General features: G+C 45.8%; 1 protein-coding gene across 2 annotated transcripts in view; it reads right to left on the reverse strand.

Annotated features, from left to right (window-relative positions):
• Positions 1-16,013, reverse strand: part of LOC129060605 (putative STAG3-like protein 4) — a 26,289-nt gene continuing 10,276 nt past the window's right edge. The window contains exons 6-10 of one of the 2 annotated variants that reach the window (XM_054560367.2): positions 13,478-13,574; positions 10,403-10,607; positions 9,824-9,973; positions 269-410; positions 90-168 (exon numbers count right to left, since the gene is read on the reverse strand). In XM_054560367.2, the coding sequence (XP_054416342.1) occupies positions 159-168; positions 269-410; positions 9,824-9,973; positions 10,403-10,607; positions 13,478-13,564 (594 nt within the window). In that variant the 5' untranslated portion in view covers positions 13,565-13,574 and the 3' untranslated portion in view covers positions 90-158. Of the gene's footprint in view, positions 411-9,823; positions 9,974-10,402; positions 10,608-13,477; positions 13,575-16,013 lie in introns of both variants that reach the window. The other variant, XM_054560366.2, reaches the window with a different exon arrangement.

A 16,013-nucleotide genomic window follows, 5' to 3' on the forward strand; every position in this document is an offset into this window, starting at 1 on the left:
TGCTAGGATCCAAAAGAGTGTGTTATCAATTCTCGAGGCTTGGAGAAGTCAGGAGTGGAAAACAGCTCTGAGAAGATGCTGTTGTCCACCTGAACTTCCAGGCGCCGACAGAGTCCGGTTCTTCCAATCAGGAAGGTCGGAATCTCTGATGTCATCGGTCATTCCAACCTGGCAACCAGTTTGAAGAAAAACACATGTAACTGCCAGGCTGATCTCTTGTTCTGGAGATCCTGAGTGAATGAATGGTATCTCCTGCCACTGTCTCAACCTCAGACCATTGTCCAAAAGCATCTTCGGGGTCTCCGCATCCCTCTGTTCCCTGTCCCAGCAGAGGCTGTGTCCTCTCCACTCAAAGCCTGAAGCATGTTGGGGTCTCCTCTTCTCTGTACATGCCCATTTCAGAGTCCAGTCTGGTGGGAGAGGGATCAGGATGGGAAAGAAAACTAGGGCAAGCAGAAACTAGGAAACGTTACAGGAGTGAGATTATCATGTACAAGAGTGAGATTATCATGTACAAGAGATCCCAGGAACACTGACTTGACAAAAAAGTCACATCAGAGCACTCAATTTGGCAGAGCTTTTCTGCCGAATGTTTACTGACATTCACCGTCCGTGAAGGCGGAGGTTGCAGGGAGGTGAGATCACACCACTGCACTGCAGCCTGGGCAATAGAGTGAGACTGTGTCTCAAAACAAAGAAAAATGATTTTGGGGGATGATGGGGTGTCACTATGTTGACCAGGCTTGTCTCAAACTCCTTGCCTCAAGCAATCCACCCACCTCAGCCTCCCAAGTAGCTGGAACTGCAGGCACATGCCCCCACACCTGCGCACGCGTGCGTGCGTGCGTGCGTGCATGTGTGTGTTTTGAAACAGGGTCTTACTATGTTGCTTAAGCTGCTCTCAACCTCCTGGGCTCAAGTGATGCTCCCACCTCGGCCTCCCAAAGTGTTGGAATTACAGATGTGAGCCACTTCACTGAGCCCTCCACCTTTCAGCTGAACTCAGAAAAGTACAATCTTTTAACCCAAAGCATTCCTCACAGTTAAGAGTCAGGAAGAGCCCTTCATGCTCTGAAGGCAACTACTAACCCTCTGCTAAACACTCTGACTTAGGGTGGGAATGGAGTTGGGTTACAGGCATCTTTGAGATGCTGTATTAGTTTGCTCAGGCTGCTATAACAAAATACCACAGACCAGGTAGCTTAAACAACAGAAATTTCTTTTCTCACAGCTCTGGAGGCTGGAAGTCCAAGATCAAGATGTTGGCAGGGGTGGTTTCTCCTGAAGCCTCTCTCCTTGGCTTGCAGATGGCCGCCTTCTTGCTGGCTTCTCACATGGTCTTTCCCCTGTGCACACACCCCTGGTGTCTCTATCTGAATGTCTCAATCTCCCCTTCTTTTTTTTTGAGATGGAGTCTCACTCTGCCACCCAGGCTGGAGTGCAGAGTGCAATGGCACAATCTCAGTTCACTGCAACCTCTGCCTCCCAGGTTCAAGCAATTCTCCTGCCTCAGCCTCCCGAGTAGCTGGGATTATAGACTTGTGCCACCACCCCCAGCTAATTTTTGTATTTTTAGTAGAGACGGGGTTTCACCATGTTGGCCAGGCTGGTCTCAAACTCCTGAGCTCAAGTGATCCGCCCACCTCGGCCTCCCAAAGAGCTGGGATTACAGGCGTGAGCACCGTGCCCACCCGTGCCTCCTCTTTTTTTTTAAGAGACAGAGTCTGACTCTGTCACCCAGGCTAGAGTGCAGTGGTGCAATCATAGCTCACTGCATCCTTGAACTCCTGGGCTCAAACAATCCTCCTGCCTCAGCCTCCTGCGTAGCTGAAACTACATGTGAATGTCACCACACCCAGCAAATTTTTTGTTTGTAGAGATGTAGAGACAAGGATCTTGCTATGTTGCTCAGGCTGGTCTTGAACACCTGACTTCCAGCCCTCCTCCTGCCTCAGCCTCCCAAATTGCTGGGATTACCAGAGTGAGCCACCTCGCCCAGCCTCCAGTCCTTTTTGAATCCCAGAATTGAAAAGCAATTTTAGATCTATAATATGGTTTTTAGAAGATTGGTGAGGGCCTTGATAAGAAACAACAGTGGGGAGAGGAGAACTTGAACTAACACTTACTGGAAGAAGACAAAGAAATCCTAGGCCGAGCACAGTGGCTCACGCCTGTAAACCCTGCAATTTGGGAGGCCGAGGCAGGCAGATCACTTGAGGTCAAGAGTTTGAGACCAGCCTGGCCAACATGGTGAAACTCCATCTCTCTTAAAAATACAAAATTATCCAGGTACAGTGGCATGTATCTGTAATTGGGAGGCTGAGGCAGGAGAATTGCTTGAAACGAAGAGGCGGAGGTTGCAGTGAGCCAAGATCGTGCCACTGCACTCCAGCCTGGGTGACAGAGTGGTATTTTGGTATTTTAGATACCAAAAAAATAAAAATTAAAAATAAAAACATAAAAATCTGCCCAGAGGCCAGGTGTGCTGGGTAAGCCGGTAATCCCAGCATTTGGGGAGGCCAAGGCAGGAGAATCATTTGAGCCCAGGAGTTGGAGAGCAGCCTAGGCAACACTGCGAAACCTCATCTCTACAAAAAATACAGAAGTTAGCCAGGCATGGTGGCAGGCACCTGTAGTCCCAGCTACTCAGGAGGCTGAAGTTGGACGGTGCTTTGAGACCAGGAAGCAGAGGTTGCAGTGAGCCGAGATCTCACCACTGCACTCCAACCTGGGCAAGACAGCCAGACTTCATCTCAAAAATAAATGAATACATATTAAAATAAATAAAATGTATTTTTAAAATGCCTACAACATTCTGTTCTTCTTTTTTTTTTTGAAACGGAGTCTTGCTCCGTCGCCCAGGCTGGAGTGCAGTGGTGCAATCTCAGCTCACTGCAAGCTCTGCCTCCCAGGTTCAAGCGATTCTCCTGCCTCAGCTTCCTGAGTAGCTGGGATTACAGGCGCCTGCCACCATGCCCAGCTAATTTTTTTATTTTTAGTAGAGCTAGGGTTTCACCATGTTGATCAGGCTGGTCTCAAACTCCTGACCTCATGATCCACCCACCTCGGCCTTCCAAAGTGCTGGGATTACAGGCGTGAGCCACTGCACCTGGCCGGGTTTTGTTTTCTCGTTTCTGTTGTGTTTGTTTTGTTTTTTTGAGATGGAGTCTCACTCTACTGCCCAGGCTGGAGTCAGTGGTGCAATCTCAGCTCACTGCAGCCTCTGACTCCCGGGTTCAAGCAATTCTTCTGCCTCAGCCTCCCAAGTAGCTGAGATTACAGTCGCTCACCACCATGCCCTGCTAATCTTTGTATTTTTAGTACAGACAGGGTTTCACCACGTTGACCAGGCTGGTCTCAAACTTCTGACCTCAGGTGATCGATCCACCTGCCTCTGCCTCCCGAAGTGCTGTGATTACAGGCATGAGCCACTGTGCCTGCCCTGTTTTTGTTTGTCTTCTGAGACAGAGTCTAGCTGCTGAGGCTGGGGTGCAATGCCGTGATCTCAGCTCACTGCAACCTCTGCTTTCCCGCTTCAAGAGATTCTTCTGCCTCAGCCCCCCTAAGTAGCTAGGATTACAGGTGCATGCCACAACACCCAGCTAATTTTTTTTTTTTTTTTGTATTTTTAGTAGAGATGGAGTTTTCACCATGTTGGCCAGACTGTTCTCAAGCTCCTGACCTCAAGTGATCTGCCTGTCTTGGCCTCCCAAAGTGCTTGGATTACAGGCATGAGCCATCATGCCTGGCCAGCAGGCAAGACATAGGGTTTATTCAGGGGACTTAGAGGGTAGTCCAGACATGGCAGGCGGAACAGGAGAACCACACCTGCTTACAATAAGCATGCAGTTGGGCAGGGCGCGGTGGCTCACACCTGTAATCCTAGCACTTTGGGAGGCCAAGGTGCACGGATCGCAAGGTCAGATCGAGATCATCCTGGCTAACACGGTGAAACCCCGTCTCTACTAAAAATACAAAAAATTAGCCAGGCGTCGTGGCGGGTGCCTGTAGTCCCAGCTACTCCAGAGGCTGAGGCAGGAGAATGGCATGAACCCGGGAGGCAGAGCTTGCAGTGAGCCAAGATTGTGCCACTGCACTCCAGCCTGGGCGACAGAGCAAGATTCTGTCTCAAAAAAAAAAAAAAAAAGCATGCAGTTCATAGACCATTTCCACTTAGCACCCTGCCCCTAGCACCTTCCCTCTGGCAACCTTCACTGAACCCCAAACAAAGGCCATCATCCCCAAGATGGTCCAGGGGTTCAGATGTTCCTCATAGATAAGAAATGAATCTCCGGGTTGGCCACTCCTGGATTCCTTAGCTTAGAACTTTCAACACATACTCTTCTTAGACCATGGGGTCATTTTCAAGGTATGCTGATGTTACTGTTTCCAGGTGTGTTTGCCATGCATCATAGCTAACCACTAGGAAGTTCTATAAGTGAGGCAGGGCCTTAAGAACATACTCTGAGCTGGAAGTGTCAAGCTGGAGGCCCTTGACATTAGAAGCCAGAGACTGGGTACACCCACATAGTGAGAAAAGGTGAGGGCTGTGGGGATGTGTCGGCTATATCCATTGCTACCCAACAAACCATTCCAAGTCTTAGTGGAGAAAAATAACTTTTTTTTTGTCAGAGGCAGGTTCTCACTCTGTCACCCAGGCTGGAATGCAATGGTGCAAACATGGCTCACTGCAGCCTCAACCTCCTGGGCTCAAGTGATCCCCCCACCTCAGCCTCCCAAGTAGCTGCAACTACAGGCGTGCATCACCATGCCCAGGTAATTTTTGGATTTTTTTTGTAGAGAAGAGGTTTTGCCATGTTGCCCAGCCTGGTCTTGAAGTCCTGACCTCAAAGGGCTCCACCCGCCTTGGCCTCCCAAAGTGCTGGGATTACAGGCATGGGCCATCACACCCAGCCTGATGTTACTACTATAACTGTTTTGGGGTACCGCGAGCCGTGCCCATATAAGCTGGCAAACTTAACAAATGTTGTCTGTGTTCTGACTACTCTACCAACAAGAGTTTCCCTGTCTCTCTGTCTCTCTCCTCAGGCCTCCCTATTCATTCCTTGAGACACAAAAATATTGTAATTAGGTCAATTAATAACCCTCTTAAGTATCCAAATGAAAGGAACAGTCACATGTTTCTCATTTTAAATCAAAAGCTAGAAATGATTAAGCTTAGAGGCCAGGTGTGGTGGCTCACACCTATAATCCCAGCACTTTGGGTGGCCGAGGTGGGCACTTGAGGTCAGTTCGAGACCAGCCTGGCCAACATGGCGAAACCCCGTCTCTACTAAAAATAGAAAATCAGCCAGGCGCAGTGGCGGGCGCCTATAATCCGAGCTACTCAGGAGGCTGAGGCAGGAGAATCGCTTGAACCCGGGAGGCAGAGGTCGCAGTGAGCCGAGATCACGCCATTGCACTCTAGCCTGGGCAACAAAGCAAGACTCTGTCTCAAAAAGAAAAAAAAAAAAAAGAAATAATTAAGCTTAGTCGAAAGCCAAGACAGGCCAATCAATAGCTAGGCCTCTTGTGCCAAACAGCCAAGTTGTGAATGCAAAAGAACAATTCTTGAAAGAAAGTAAAAACACTACTCCAGTGAACACACAAAGGGTAAGAAAGTTAAACAGTCTTATTGCTGATACAGAGACAGTTTTAGTAGTCGGAGCAGAAGATCAAACCAGCCACAACATTCCCTTCAGCCAAAGCCCAATCCAGATCAATGTCCTAGCTGTCTTCCATTCTATGAAGGCTGGGCAAAGTAAGGAAGCCACAGAAGAAAAGTTTGAAGCTAGAAGTTAGTTCATGAGGTTTAAGGAAAGAAGCTCTCTCCATAACATAAAAGTACAAGGTGAAGCAGCAAGTACTGATAGAGAAGCAACAAGTTATCAAGAAAATCTAGCTAAGATCATTGATGAAGGTGGCTACACTAAACTATGAATTTTCAATGTGGCCTAAACTGCCTTATATTGGAAAACGCCATCTAGGACTTTCACAGCTATTGAGGAGAAGTCAATGCCTGGCTTCAAAGCATCAAAGGACAGCCTGACTCCTTGTTAGGGGCTAATGCAGTTGGTGACTTTACGTTGAAGCCAATACTCATTTACCATTTTAAAAATCCTAAGGCTCATAAGAATTATGCTAAATCTACTCTGCCTATGCTCTATAAATGAAACAGCAAAGCCTAACTGATATCACATCTGCTCACAGCATGGTTTCCTGAATATTTCAAGCACATGGGTGAGACCTACTGCTCAGAAAACAAGATTCCTTTCAAAATATTACTGCTCAGTGACAATGCACCTGGTCGCCCAAGAGCTCTGGTGAGGATGTACAAGGAAATCCATATTGCTTTTTTCATGCCCACTAACACAACATCCATTTTGCAGCCCATGGAACAAGAAGTAATTTCAACTTTCAAGTCTTATTATTTCAGAAATACATCTCATAAGGCTATAGCTGCCACAGTGATTTCTCTGATGATTTGGGCAAAGTTCATTTAAAACATCCTGGGGTTAGGCATGGTGGCTCATGCCTACAACCCCAACTTTTTGGGAGGCTGAGGTGGGAGGACTGATTAAGCCCAGGAGTTCAAGACTAGCCTGAGCAACACAGTGAGACCCCGTCTCTACAGAAACAAAACAAAAACTAGCCAGGTGTGATATGCAATCTGTAGTCCCAGATGCTTGGGAGGATAAGGCAGGAACATCACTTGAGCACAGGAGGTTGAGGCTGAAGTGAGCCATGACTGCACCAGTGCATTCCAGTCTAGGCAAAAGAACGAGACCCTGTCTTCAACACAAAAAACAAAATCCAGAAAAACCCAATCCCCCAATTGGGAAGGATTCACCATTTCATTTATTTCATTTCATTTCCTTTCATTTCAGTTATTCCATTTCTTTCATTCATTTCATTATTTCATTTCATTTCATTTATTTTTGAGACAAGAGTCTTACTCCGTAGCGCAGGCTACACTGCAGTGGTGCGATCTCGGCTCACTGCAATCTCTGCCTCCTGGGTTCAAGCAATTCTCCTGCTTCAGCCTCCCAAGTAGCTGGGATTACAAGCATGCACCACCACACCCAGCTAATTTTTGTATTTTTAGTAGAGATGGGTTTTTGCCACGTTGGCCAGGCTGGTCTCAAACTCCTGACCTCACCTGATCCACCTGCCTCGGCCTCCCAAAGTGCTGAGATTACAGGTGTGAGCCACTGTGCCTGGCCGGGATTCACCATTTTAAATGCCACAATGAACATTTGTGTTTCATGGGAGGAGGTCGAAATATCAACATTAACAAGACTTAAGTTGATGCTAACCCTCACGGATGACTTTGAGAGGTTTAAGACTTCAGTAGAGAAAGTAACTACAGATGCGGTGGAAATAGCAAGAGAACTAGAAGTAGAGACTGAAGATGTGGCTGAATTGCTGCAATTTCATGACCTTGAACAGATAAGGAATTGCTTCTTATGGATGAGCAAGGAAAGTGGTTTCCTCAAATGCAATCTATTCCTGGTGAAGAGGTTGTGAATATTGTTGAAATGACAACAAATAATTCAGACTATGACCTAAACTCAGCTGATAAAGCAGCACCAGGACTTGAGAGAACTGACTCTTGTTTTGAAAGAATTTCTACTGTGGGTAAAATGTCATCAAACAGCATTTCATGATACCGAGAAATCTTTTGTAAAAGGAAGAGTCAACAGATGCAGCAAACTTCACTGTTGTCTTACTTTAAGAAATTGCTCCAGCCACCCTAACCTTCAGCAACCACTACCCTGACTAGTCAGCAGCCATCAACATGGAAGCAAGACCCTCCACCAACAAAAAGATAGAACTCGCTGAAGGTTCAGATTGCCATTAGCATTTTTTAGCAATACAATATTTTTAAATTAAGGTACATACACTGTTTTTTAGACAATAGTCTTGCACACTTAACAGACTACAGTGTAAACATAACTTTCACATGCAGAGAAATAAAAATTTTGATTTTTTGACTGTGTGACTCACTGTACTTCAATATTCAGTTTACTGTGGTGCTCTAGAATTGAACCTGCAAGATCTTCCAGGTGTGATGCCCGTATATGTTTCTAACAATTTGGAAAACAAATTTTTAGTAAGTGCAGTTTATTTAATAGAAGTGGAACTAGCAAAAATGAGAAGGAACTAGATCAGTGGTTCTCGACTGAGGCTAAGTTTGTTCCCCAGGGGAGATTTAGCAGCGTCTAAACATTTTTTTGGCTGCCACAACTTGGTGGGGGAGCAGGGTACTACCGGCATCTATCTAGTAGATAAAGGCCAGAGATGCTGCTAAACATCCTACCATAGCAGGACAGGCCCCCAGTGTCCATAGTGCCATTGTTGAAAAATCCTGGATCACATGAACAATAGATACCAAAGAACCAGAATTATAAGGAGAAAGGGAACATCCTTTAAGACAACAGACCCCACCTCTTCAATTACGTAAGAACAACATATCATTTTCGACAGGACATACTTGAGTCTTTACGGCTGAAGTACCTATATTTCCATAATTTACAGTAACATGGCAAAAACAGGCGAGGCAAATATGTAAAATATATGGGAAAGGGAGACTGAGAAAAGGCTACTGGCTTTACGAATTAGGAAGTCATTGGTTTGGAAAGAACAGTTTCAAAGAAAAATGGGGAAATAAGCTAGGTAGCAAAAAGGATTCAGTTAGTTGGACATTAAGGAAGTAAGGAAATACTACCCTAAAAGGAAGGATGGAAAAAAGAGTAACTCACAGAGGAGCAGAGTGAAATAAAGATTCAAGAGCCTACACACATTTATAAGTGGAGAGAAGAAAACAGTGGGGAGGAAGAAATTAAGGATAAAATGGGGGAATTATAATGATAATTGACTAAGCAAGAGCCCAGAGAAGCCAAAAAAAAAAAAAAAGGAAAAAGAAAAAGAGATTCGTGCCAGTGTACATAATTTAAACTCCAGGATAGATTAATACACATAAGCTTTTAAGATCAACCTGACAATGAAAAATAACAAAAGAGAATGAGGGAAGTAAAAGTTTCCTTCTCTAGTGATTTAGAATGGAAGAGATCTTTTGTGAGGGCTAGAGAAACAGCCAAATGATATGGTCAGTCATGCTGAGTGCTGCCAACCTCATAGGAGGGGTCTTAGACACTAACAGAAAGTGAGGAGAAAACATCAGTAGTGTTACTCTTACGACAGACCCAGCTGATTAAAGATTTCATCAGTGTCAAAGATTTTGCTACGGCTTATGCCTTCCAGTGGTCAATTTACTCATCATCTCATTTATTCTTCACAAAAAGGTGAGATTATCCCTTTTTCTAAAGAAAAGAAAACTGAAGAGAGGTTACATAAGGCCATGGAGCTAGTGACTAAATGGAACAGAATTTAAAGCCAGCAGTTCACTGGAAGGCCTGTGCTCTTTCCATTCCTGGAAAATTTGGCCTCCCTTGTCAACAGTTGGCTTTTAGTACTCCTGCAGTCACGCGCACACTGCACACTTGACAAGTAGGTCAAAACTTAATTCCTTGTATGACAGGCAGGTATAGCACTTAAACACTTCTGACAATGGGTGCTGACAAAGAAAACCTGAGCAAAAGTGGAATTCGAGAGAACTCTAAATTACACATTATTTATTGAGCCACAACCCAGAAACAAGATGAGCATGCAACAACCCCTTACAGGATGGGTCTATGAAACTATTGCCAGACTCCATTATTCATGATCTTGAAAGACTACCCAGGGCCTGATAAGGGGGTCTGTGGCAGAAGTGGGTGCAAGTTGGGAAAAAGGGAAGGAAGAAGCAGGGAACACTCCTTACCTCTGTGTTTCTCCAACAGGCTCTCCAGCCACTCAGGTGCCCTCTGCCCTGGCCCCTTGTTTCTTTCAGCCTCATACTGATGCTCATTGTTATCTTGGTGCAGACTCAGCTGGAGGGCAACCCTTACCAGGGAGGTCATCAGTTTCACAGCTTTGAGTAAGGAAAAAGAGATGAAGAAATCATTATTTAGGTCAGAGGAGAGAGGATGAGTAGAAGGAAAAAAATAGAAGGAAAGAAGGGCAATGAAAATGAGAAGCCAGAGCTGGGTGACCCTAAAATCCTAAGACTCCCTCTCCTGGAGTGGACTGTCTCCCTCTAACTCTTGTGGTCTTCTTTTAACCATCAGCATACCCCTAGTGGTGAGCTCTGACAAAAATATTAAGCCTGGAAATTGTTGCTGTCATCTACCCCTTCTCAAAACTCCACTAGTGAGAAACTGGATTGAAGTTTAGGATAAAAGAGGCATGGCTTTGAAGTGAAGAGCCAAGATGCAGGTAGGAAAGAAGACCCTGAATCAGAGAACAGAGGAAAGTCCTACAAACCCCCAGGAGAATGTCCAGAGTGAAAATGAATGCTCACCAGCCAGGGTGCTAGTGTGACGGAAGGCGCGGACTTGTGAGTCTGAGAGGCCAGTGAGCAGGGAGATGAGGCTGTCCACAGGGCAGCCAGCATGGAGGAGGCTGTACTGGCACCGACAGACCAATGTCCCCACAAACTCACAGAAGCTGCCCTGGAACTTCTTCCAGGATGGACTTGGAGCTGTCAGAGGATAGTCCCCCGAGTCCTACAAAAGGATGTATGAAAAGGATGGGAAAGTTATGACCAGGTCCATGAAGTCATAGGGGCTTGGATGTCAAAACCCAACAGTCTAGTAAAAATATCTCTGATATACTTCATTTCCTGGTAGTCTCCCCAGTTTGAGAGGCATATTCAGATCTCTTTTTACCCCCAAGAGACTGAACTCCACCTTCTAAAAGCTACCTTATTTCACAGAATCAAAAAGAAGGGGATAATAGACATTGTGTTTTGAAATAAGAGGGGTAAGAAGATCCTGGTCGTCTTCTTCCACCTCATTAAACGCTGTGTCAGGTGCTGGATGATCTCTGAGTTGGACATCTTCTTGAACACCTCAGGGCTCACAGTGCCTAAAGAATGAAGGATATGAGGTGCTTACAAGGAAAATAACAGGATGCTGTGATCATTTACAGATATACCTGAAGATGAGCAAGGAAACATTCTGCAAAGAGCTTAGGTGAGGAATCAGAAGACCCCCTGGTCAACAGTCTGCCAGCATCCAACTGTGTATCTGCTATACGGCAATCTCTCTAAAAACCCAAAGGAAGGGAGCCACAGGTTATGGTGCAGACATGGCCAAATCCAAGAACCACACCTCACACAACCAGGCTGAAAATTACACAGAAATGGCATCAAGAAACCCTAATCACGAAGATACAAATCTCTTAAGGGGATGGACCCCAAGTTCCTGAGGAGTATGTGCTTTGCCAAGAAGCACAAGAAGGGCCTAAAGAAGATGCAGGATGGCCGGGCACAGTCGGTCACGCCTGTAATCCCAGCACTTTGGGAGGCCAAGGCAGGCGAATCACAAGGTCAGGAATTCGAGACCAGCCTGGCCAACATGATGAAACCCAGTTCTCTACTAAAAATGGAAAAAATGAGCTGGGCGTAGTGGCAGGTGCCTGTAATCCCAGCTACTCGGGAGGCTGAGGCAGGAGAATTGCTTGAACCCGGGAGGCGGAGGTTGCACTGAGCTGAGATCACACTACTGCACTCCAGCCTGGGCAACAAGTGAGACTCTGTCTCAAAAAAAAAAAAAAAAAAAAAAAAAAAAGAAGATGCAGGGCAACAATGCCAGGGCCATGGGTGTACATGCCGAGGCCATCGAGCCCCTCGTAAAGCCCAAGGAGGTTAAGCCCACTTGCCTACGCTGCCCGCCCCAAGCTTGAGAAGCATGCTTGTGCCCACAATGCCAAGGGGCTCAGGCCGTGCCAGCCAAAGGCCAAGGATCAAATGAAGGCCCAGGCTGCAGCTCCAGCTTCAGTTCCGGCTCAGGCTCCCAAAGGTGCCCAGGCCTATACAAAGGCTTCAGAGTAGAGATCTCTGTCTGCCAACATGAGGACAGAAGGACTGGTGTCCCCTGCACTATTTGTACAAATAAACCTGAGGCAGGATATGTTTAAAAAAAAAAAAAAGGAATCAAGCAGTGAAAAACTGTGCCCAAAAATAAACAACAAGAACAACAAAACAACAACAACAACAACAACAAAAAAAGGCCAGGCGCAATGGCTCACGCCTGTAATCCCAACACTTGGGAGGCCGAGGCAGGTGAATCACCTGAGGTCAGGAGTACAAGACCAGCCTGGCGAAACCCCATCTCTACTAAAAATACAAAAATTAGCCACATAGGCCGGGCGCAGTGGCTCACGCCTGTAATCCCAGCACTTTGGGAGGGTGAGATGGGCGGATCACGAGGTCAGGAGTTCAAGACCAGCCTGGCCAATATGGTGAAACCCTGTCTCTACTAAAAATACAAAAATTAGCTAGGCATGTTGGTGCGCGCATCTGTAGTCCCAGCTACTCAGGAGGCTGAGGCAGAAGAATCACTTGGACCTGGGATGCGGATGTTGCGGCGAGCCAAGATTGTGCCACTGGACTCCAGCCTGGGCAACAGAGCCAGACTCCATCTCAAAGAAAAAAAAAAAAAATTTTCGCCACATATGGTGGCACATGCTTGTAATCTCAGTCACTTTGGAGGCTGAGGCACGAGAATCACTTAAACCCAGGATGTAGAGGTTGCAGTGAGCCCAGATCGTGCCACTGTACTCCAGCCTGGACAATAGAGTGAGACTCTGTCTCAAAAACAAAAACAAAACAAAACAAAACAAAACAAAAGAGAGTAATAAAACTAAGCCAGACGCTGATTTCTTATATAATACAACCTGACTGAGACCATCTTAATAAATTAAGCCATGGCAGTAAGAGTTCTGGGGGTACCACAGCTACAGAGGACAAATATGGGCAAAGTAGCTGAGAAATATAGAGTAAGAAAATAACAGATTATTCCATCTAGAAAGACTAAAGGGTGTCTTCAAATCTGTGCCATAACATAAGCATGATTACTTCTTTTTCCCCAAAGTGTCTTGCCTCTAAACCAACATGGTTACCTACTGGATCACTTCCCGTATTTATCAACAAAAAATTTAGTTAAAGAAGTGAAACTTTTCGGTTTTTTTTGTTTTTTTGTTTTTTTGAAGACAGTCTGGCTCTGTCGCCCTGGTTGGAGTGCAGTGGCGCTATCCCGGCTCACTATAACCTCCACCTCCTGGGTTCAAGCAATTCTACAGGCATGAGCCACCATACCCAGATAATTTTTTGTATTTTAGTAGGGGTTTCACCATGTTGCCCAGGCTAGTCTTCAACTCCTGACCTCAAGTGATCCACCTGCCTCAGCTTCCCAAAGTGCTGGGATTACAGGTGTGAGTCACAGTGCCCGGCCTAAATAAGTAAAATTTTTCCAATGCTTTACTATCTTCCTTTATTTAGGAAATGTCTAATCCTACTTATCTAAATGGAGAAAGAATTTCATAACATAGGAACAAAAGGCTGGGAATTAGAAAGGGGGAGCAGTTTCCTCACCTTTACATCCACAAGATCAGATGAAAAAGTTAACAAGCTCCAGAAATCCTGCATCCTGGTCTTGCTTGTAGCTATCCAGCCACTCATCTACCAAAGACTAGGAAAAAAAATGTAGATGACTTCTACTTCTGGCAATATGACAGAACAGAAATCCTATATGATCTTCCCAGTTGAACCATCTAAACTTCTGTAAAACATTTAAAACATCTTTCACAATGTACTGGTGAACTAGAATGAAAGGTAAAATTTCATATAGGCCAAAAATGAGGTATAAGTAGCAACCCTGGGAGGTAAGCAAACTGACTTTTGCCCTAAAGGTTTCATGAATCCCTGGGGACCCTGACTTTGTATCCAGATGGCTGCATGGAGTGCAGAGCACAGGAGGTAGAGTCTAAGCTTCTTCCAAGACGAGTAGTCCAAGAGGAGGCACCTAAATAAAGCTGGGTCCTGCAAAGAGTCACATCCTCAAGGAAGTGAGATTGAACACTAAACCTACAGGGCAGACGGCGACAGCAAGAAAACCAGCTTGTTATGACCTGAGGGTGCAGTGGAGGGAAAAAAAAATAACTCCTCCTTGAGAATCCACAACCATAGTGAGCCCTCAGATCTGGATTTGCAGTCAAGATTCACACCACATACATTATCAGAATAATCTTTTTTATCTTTTCCTTTTGTTTTTTTTTTTTTTGAGAAAGTCTCATTCTGTAGCCCAAGCTGAAGCGCATTGGCGAGATCTCAGCTCACTACAACCTCCACCTCCCAGGTTCAAGCATTCTCCTGCTTCAGCCTCCCGAGTAGCTGGGATTACAGGTGTGCGCCACCGCGCCTGGCTAATGGCTAATTTTTGTATTTTTAGTAGAGACAGGGTTTCACCATATTGGCCAGGCTGGTCTCGAACTCCTGACCTCAAGTGAGGCCCACCTTAGCCTCCCAAAGTGCTGGGATTATAGGCACAAGCCACCACACCCAGCCCAGAATAATCATTCAGATAATTAAAAGTGATTCAGGCTGGGAGCAGTAACCCAAGTAAAGTGAAACTCATGTTGCCCAGGCTGCTCTACCAGAAACAGAATAATTAGGCATGGTGGCACATGCCTATAGTCCCAGCTATGCGAGAGGCTGAGGTGGGAGGGTCACCCCCTCGCCACTGAGGGAGGTCAAACCAGCAGGGAGCCGTGAGAGCACCACTGCACTCCAGCCTAGAAAGAATGAGACCCTGTCTCAAAAAAAAAAAAAAAAAAAAAAAGTGATTCTGGAGTGTCCCCAGGCAACTGTCAAAGCAACAGCAGGTTCCTCTCTTAAAAACCCACCTTTGGGGCCGGGCGCGGTGATTCACACCTGCAATCCCAGCACTTTGGGAGGCCGAGGTGGGCGGATCACGAGGTCAGGAGATCGAGACCATCCTGGCTAACATGGTGAAACCCCGTCTCTACTAAAAATACAAAAATTTAGCCGGCGTGGTTGCAGGCGCCTGTAGTCCCAGCTATTCGGGAGGCTGAGACAGGAGAATGGCCTGAACCCAGGAGGCGGAGCTTGCAGTGAGCAGAGATCACGCCACTGCACTCCAGCCTGGGTGACAGAGCGAGACTCCGTCTCAAAAAAAAAAAAAACCCACCTTTCACCTAGGCCCCAAAGAATTCCAGCACATAAGAACTCCAGGGAAAATGAGTGGCTCACAGTAAACCTAGTAAAACATATAAAGAAACAAGGCACTGGCAGAATTATATTCACAAAGACTTTAGATAATCATCTACCATAGATTATAAAATGACTATGTTTAATAAAATTTTAAAACTAAAAGAGGGAGAGAATGGGCTCAAAAAAAGAAATAAAAGGCCGGGCACGGTGGCTCGCACCTGTAATCCCAGCACTTTGGAAGGCCGAGGAGGGCGGATCATGAGGTCAAGAGATCAAGACCATCCTGGCCAAAATGGTGAAACCCCGTCTCTGCTAAAAATACAAAAATTAGTTGGGTGTAGTGGCGTGCACCTGTAATCCAAGCTACTCGGGAGGCTGAGGCAGGAGAATCACGTGAACCCGGGAGGCAGAGGTTGCAGTGAGCCAAGATTGTGTCACTGCACTCCAGCCTGGGTGACAGAGTAAGACTCCGTCTCAAAAAAAAAAAAAAACTAACACACTGTACAACTGCATGTAAGGTGGAAAAGACAACTGGAATTAAAATGTGCTCAGGTCCTTGTAGAAGACAAGAAATCCAAAGGAAAGCAAGCAAAGGGAGAAAAAGAAACAGAAAAGATAAAACGAATGTACCAACTCAATACTAGGCCATAAGGCTAAGTCTCCATAAATTTCTTTCTTTTTTTTTTTTTCAGACAGAGTCTCACTCTGTCACCCAGGCTAGAGTGCCATGGCACAATCTCAGCTCACTGCAACCTCCGCCTCCCGGGTTCAAGCAATTCTCACACCTCAGCCTCCCAAGTGGCTGGGATTACAGACAAACGCCACCACATGCAGCTAATTTTTGTATTTTTAGTAGACATGGGGTTTCACCATGTTGGCCAGGCTGGTCTCGAACTCC

This window comes from Pongo abelii, chromosome 6 (genome assembly GCF_028885655.2).
Source record: "Pongo abelii isolate AG06213 chromosome 6, NHGRI_mPonAbe1-v2.0_pri, whole genome shotgun sequence".
NCBI lineage: Eukaryota > Metazoa > Chordata > Mammalia > Primates > Hominidae > Pongo > Pongo abelii.